This window comes from Aegilops tauschii, chromosome 6 (genome assembly GCF_002575655.3).
Source record: "Aegilops tauschii subsp. strangulata cultivar AL8/78 chromosome 6, Aet v6.0, whole genome shotgun sequence".
NCBI classification, from domain to species: Eukaryota; Viridiplantae; Streptophyta; class Magnoliopsida; order Poales; family Poaceae; genus Aegilops; species Aegilops tauschii.
The window spans coordinates 138231511-138237334 of NC_053040.3; the positions used below are offsets into that span (position 1 = coordinate 138231511).

At 43.7% G+C, this 5824-nt stretch overlaps 1 protein-coding gene across 2 annotated transcripts; it reads left to right on the forward strand.

The window, feature by feature from the left end:
- Nucleotides 1-740: 740 nt before the first annotated feature.
- On the forward strand, nucleotides 741-5174 carry LOC109766457 (ubiquitin-conjugating enzyme E2 22). Of its 2 annotated transcripts, XM_020325220.4 has the most exons (7): nucleotides 741-1083; nucleotides 2806-2908; nucleotides 3014-3158; nucleotides 3670-3747; nucleotides 3879-3991; nucleotides 4097-4200; nucleotides 4458-5174. In XM_020325220.4, exons 2-7 carry the CDS (start codon nucleotides 2906-2908, stop codon nucleotides 4771-4773), a joined length of 759 nt encoding a protein of 252 aa, XP_020180809.1. In that variant the 5' UTR covers nucleotides 741-1083; nucleotides 2806-2905; the 3' UTR covers nucleotides 4774-5174. The 2 variants fall into 2 exon arrangements, with proteins under 2 accessions (XP_020180809.1, XP_020180808.2); XM_020325219.4 differs by lacking the exons at nucleotides 741-1083; nucleotides 2806-2908 and adding an exon at nucleotides 1281-1623.
- The last annotated feature ends 650 nt before the right edge of the window (nucleotides 5175-5824 follow it).

The window sequence follows — 5824 nt, forward strand, 5'->3', positions numbered from 1 at the left end:
AGGTATGGCTACACAGAGGACCCCCATGTATCGAGAAACTTTTCCCTCTCTAAAAACTCTTTTCGCAGGGAATAAAGCTTTTTTCCTCTCGCAAAAAATAATAATCCTAATTTGGTATCGTAACTGTTGTTAGTTTTTCTGTAAATTTGGTCTACTTTGCACTATTTGACTTTTTTTAGAACACAATGCAGACGCGGGTGCTCATATATACGCATGTACACTCGCCCTATAAAACACACACGCACAACCTACCCATATGAGCATCTCCGACAGACTGAGCAGACATATCATATTGAGATTGACGAAGTCATCATAGGCATCTCGTAGTGGACAGGAACGTCTCCTCCCACTAAGCGTGCATCACCGAAAATCCTGAAATAAATTTAGAAAAATACGAGTACAAAGATTTACGTTATGAGCTGAGGATACCACTGTTCCCCTAACTATCCAACCACATGTTGGTTTGCTTGCACTATTTGACTTGAAACAAAATTTACAGGCCTACTACTTTACTACTGTCAGGAGTAAGAACGTTTACATCACTGACTGTCCACGGATCGTAAACAGTCCATGACCACCCGGCGATCCACGTCGAGATGCAAATTCAATTCAGAATCTGCCAACAACTCCCCACAACAGGCGCCCCTCTCATCATCTCATCAATCAATCAACCCCGTTCGTCGTCTTACCACCGTTTCCTCCACAATCTAATCCGTGGTCCACCGCCGATCAGCGATCCCGATGACTCATCGCGCATCGGCATCTCCGTCCCCGCTGGTCGCAGCTGCCATAATTTCAAAAGGCCGTGCCGCTGGCGGCGCCGTGGCGCGGCTCCAACGGCTATGCCGCCGACCGTTCACGGTCTCACGCTCCCGGGCCCCACCCCCCGCGCTCCCCCGCGGACGCGGTGATCCGGTGGCGACCCCCTACAAGTACACCCTCTCCGTGGCTTGGTTGAAAGCCACGTCACCTCCCTCCGCCCCCAAATTCCACGGGCTCGCGCTCCAATCATTGCGACGCGCGCCGCTCCCCTCCCCTCCCCGCGAGCCCGACCCAGATTGGCCGCTCCTCCGTCCTCCTCCGGTAAGCGGCGGCTCGCCGATCCCTCCCCCGATTCGTCTCCCGCTGCGGTTCGAGCCGATCTGTTCCTGGCCACATCGTGGTTCTCGCGGTGCCTGCTCGTGATCTGCTGGTTTAGTTCGATCCGCGGTAGGGTTGGCGGATGTCGGGGTCGATTTTTGGGGGGTTTGGGTTCTGGGCGAGTGGCGATTCTGGTTGTCTCGGCGGATTGTGCAGAAAAGGCAGTCCGGTGGCGGGGTTTGCCGATTCTGTCGAGCGAGGCGACGAGTGGTTCGAGATTTCTAGTGGGGAGTTCGCGGTATTGTTCTCGATTGGTATTCATGGGTGCAAATAGACGCGTACTTTTTGTAGAATCACATGGTAGCGGACAGCGATCTGTAAGAAGGTGAGCTACTTTGGTCTGGTGCCGGTTTCTTTATTAGGGAGAGAGCTGGAAGAATCTGGACAGACATGCTTTATGGATCATGCGAGTCTGATATGTTAGCTGCAGACACAATGCTCAGAAACCGAGAGGCTGGGGGAATTGATGGGTTTAGTGGGGAGGTCTGTTTCTGATCTTTAGAAGAACGTGGTTAAGGTTTGTGGAAGCAACTTAAATTTGGGTGCAAGTAGTCTTCACCTGCAAGCATAGGACCTTGTGTTTAGTTCAACCGAAACGCCACACAGTCAGCTGCACTGATTACCTACCAATTTTATGATTTAATCGCTTCCTAACGTGTTTGTTTCTCACAATGCAAAGATGGCTAATATGATCTGTGCGCTCTTGCCATTATGCTTGTTACTGCATTGGAGCCCGAAGCTAATTGCTATGTTGGTTCCCCTTTCCTCAACCACTGATCGTGATGGTGGTGTAAAGTTTGAGAAATGACCCTTTAGGGTTTGGGTCCTATGTATGTGGGATTAAACAGCTAAACTGCTAATGGCATGAATTAGACAGCTAAACTGCTAATGGCATGATGTGCATCACCAGTCAGGCACTATTTAGTTAGGAAGTCATTTAAATCAAAGAAGGAACATGTGAATGTGATGCTATGATCAATGTCTAGCCATTCGTGCATACGATCCAAGTCCTACAGAATTATTTTGGCAGTGCAATTTGTTCCTTAGATTGTCATCAAGCCGCAACAGTAGATACTTGATTTTCAAAGGTCATCTGGAGAAATAAACTGTATTAAGAATCTAAACAAGTGAAAACAGAATGTTTTATAAAGATAGAAACATGCGTGGTTAAAAACAATGCTCTTTTAGGAATGGATATTACAGTATGGATGCTTAATTCAAACTAGCTATGTTTTGTGGAAAGTGGAAAACAATGTCTGTGTGGTCAAACCCAATACTTGTAGGTTGAAAATGTTAACTTTGCCAGTCATCACACTAACAAAAGACAGACGAGGCGAACAGACAAGAGAGCTATTGAAAAATTTCTCCCAAAAATCTTAGAAAAAACAGTACCCCTCTCGTTTGAATGTAGATCCCACCCACTCGTACCTTTCAGCCTTCAGCATTTATTTATATGCCTTAGAATTTGAGAAATGTTTTGCAGAAGCCATGTGTGAAATTAAGCATAAGAATTGTTGCTCATAATATCTTCCATATGAAATTTGAAAATTGTAAGTATAGTCTCTTGGGCTTCAGACATATCATAAAGTAACTCATTTTAATGCACTTGCTTTTGATCTCTTGGCATCGTGTGCCAACCATGACATTAACTGCTGTTTCCTGTAGGCTGCATCTGTTGTCGGAAATTTATCACTATTGTGGAAGGACATCTGCTCACCAAAGTTGCTTGCGAAGCCAGAACAAAGCTATTTGCCGTCTTGCTTCCATGGTGATTATTACAGTTCATTTTTCATGGCAAATGTTTTGATGTTCATGACAACATTCTGCTAGGAAGATAACATGATTTTAATGTGGAGTGTTCATGTTTATGAAGGCAACCAACGAAAACCTCCCACCAAATGTCATTAGGCAATTGGCTAAAGAATTGAAGAATCTTGACCAGTCACCTCCAGAGGGGATTAGAGTGATTGTGAATGACGATGACTTCACAAGTATTTGTGCAGATATAGATGGCCCTGGTAAGGTTACAATTAATAGGCTTTGATGGCTTATGAACACTAAAAAATCGAGATGTTCCCTCTAATAGCATTTGTTATAATTTTTCCATGTGTTTTTCGTATGCTGCTAGTGTTCATAACTGAATACTGAAAAATATGTTCATTTTGTAAAGAATTATTGGTAGAACCAGGGATCCTACCGGACCTGCTCCGTAGGTTGTAGGGGAAGGATGGAGTGGGGCGAGGCGATGAGCGGGCGCGCCGGCGGCTAGGGTTAGAGGCGGCTAGGGTTCCGGCTCCTCTGAGAGCCGGGCAATAGGGATAATAATATTCTTATTGCTTAATTTCAAAAAGAGTCTTACAGCCTATATTTATAACCTAGATAACTTGCATAAGAATTAACCTAAGATATCTTGTGGGCTAAGATTGCCCGGTGGGCCTAGCTAAACCGGCCATAACAATTATGTCATAATCTGAATTTGTATTTTTTTTTTTACTTTTTAATGGAAAATGGATATTGGAAATGATGCAGGTGGGACTCCGTACGAGAATGGGGTTTTCCGGATGAAGCTCGTCTTGTCCCGTGACTTCCCTCAATCCCCACCGAAAGGTCTGGCCATCTTTTGTGTGCCATTTATTTTTTCTGCTCAAGTGCTCATGAAATGAAAGCCTGAGCAGTTGCATCATGTTCTTTACTTGATTATTTCTCGACAAATATTTAACTTGTCCTTCACTTTTTAGGATTTTTTGTGACCAAAATATTCCATCCAAACATATCGAGCAGTGGTGAGATCTGCGTTAACACGTTGAAAAAGGATTGGAATCCTACTCATGGACTAAGGCATGTTCTACTGGTAAGTACATACTACAACAATGTTTGGCCTTAGTTTTGCTAGGGGTAATACATCAACTGTAATTATCGATTAATAACTGTCGGTTTCTTTTTAACATTCTAAAAGGTGGTGAGATGCCTACTGATTGAACCATTCCCAGAATCTGCGCTCAATGAGCAGGCTGGAAAGATGTTACTTGAGAACTATGCGGACTATGCGCGTCATGCAAGGTGACCTTTTGACCTTTTATTGAGCATCAGTGTATCACTTTGTCAATATAGACTAGGGACACCTAGCAGACATCTCTATCTGCCTTCACTTTATATGGGGAGTCCCTTTTTGAGTTTTTTCTTTCTGCTTGGTCAAAATTTAGAGTATTGTGCCCGTCTAGGTGACTATGGATGTGATGTTTTTTCTTCTTATGCCATTGCTATAGCTTTTTAAAAATCAGAACACTTATTAACTGTCTACACTGCACTATATGCAGGTTATACACCAGCATTCATGCCCTCAAACCTAAGACTAAGCCCAAGAGTGGCACTATCTCCGAGTCGACTTCTGTAAACGTGGATCAGTCAAGCACAACAAATCTATGCGAAATTGCACCATCGGCGCCCATGGCTTTATGTGCTACTGCTGCTACCAAAGTGCCAGGCTCAAACTCGCTGGATCAGAATGCTCCCACTGAGCCCACTGTTGGACCATCTACGACATTGCCCAAGAAGGAAGGACCTGTTGCTACAAAAGCCCCAGCCGATAAGAAGAAGATGGACGCAAGGAAGAAGAGCTTGAAGAGATTGTAAGCAAAATGTTGGGGCATCGGAGGTGCCAGATGTAGCACAGATGAATGAATATTGGGGCTCCAGGTGACATGAGAGGCAGGTGCCAGATGTAGCAGACGAGTGAATATTGGGCTCCAGGTGACATGAGAGGCATCTGGTAAACTGTTATGTCACCTGCGGAAATTGTGTCGAAAGAATGTGAATTGTTGTATACTCCCTCTGTCTGAAAAAACTTGTCATCAAAATGAATAAAAAGGCATGTATCTAGGACTAATATACATCTAGATACATCCCCTTTTATTCATTTTGATGACAAGTATTTCCGGACGGAGGGAGTATCTTGCATCAACACTTGTGTAATGACAATTCTCCCAAAGAAGGCTCTGCCTTCTCTATTCAATTAATTCATTATCTTGAGAAAACTTCTATTGGTTTTTCCTGCATTTGAGCTCATTTGCAACTTTTTTTTTGAGGGAATCATTTGCAACTAACTATTTTTAGTCTGTATTTACAAATGAGAAGTTGATGCCGTATTGTGTTTCTAGGAGAACAGAGTGGCGTTTCTCCACCCGAGCTCCTTTGCTCCCGTGTATGAACAGTGAATTCAAAACAAATGGTAAAAATAAATAAATAAAAAGTCTGAATTTGTTTTACACTAAAAATATGATGGAAAGTCTGATTTTGCTTTCTAGTGTCTTCTCGGCACGATTTTTTGCAAACTTCAGAAAATTTCATCATCTTTTAGTGTAAAAAATCCATTGAATTTACCGTTCATCTGGGAGCAGATGAGCTCGAGCTCAGCTCCTGGATACTTCTTAGGGTAGGGTCATCATTGGTACTGGACAAAGCATGGTAGGGTCAATCTGATGGAATCTGTCAGGGAGGTTATTCGTTGAATTCTTGGCCCACTTGTGCTCGTCAGTTCTTCAGGATAATAATATGACCTCATCAGATAACTATCATCAGCAGGCATATTCTGCATTGCTCTTGTCCAGACTCTAGACTGCATCATGGCAAAGATATTCAGGTCCCGCCTTGGTCTGTAGCTGCTACACTGGTCAAATTGAAAACT

Coding starts and splice junctions, on each gene's coding strand:
- LOC109766457 (XM_020325219.4), top strand. CDS start 1,531: ATGCTTTATGGATCATGCGAGTCTGATATGTTAGCTGCAGACACAATG. Junction 1,624..3,013: donor TTGATGGGTTTAGTGGGGAG/GTCTGTTTCTGA, acceptor ATGTTTATGAAG/GCAACCAACGAAAACCTCCC. Junction 4,201..4,457: donor GACTATGCGCGTCATGCAAG/GTGACCTTTTGA, acceptor CACTATATGCAG/GTTATACACCAGCATTCATG.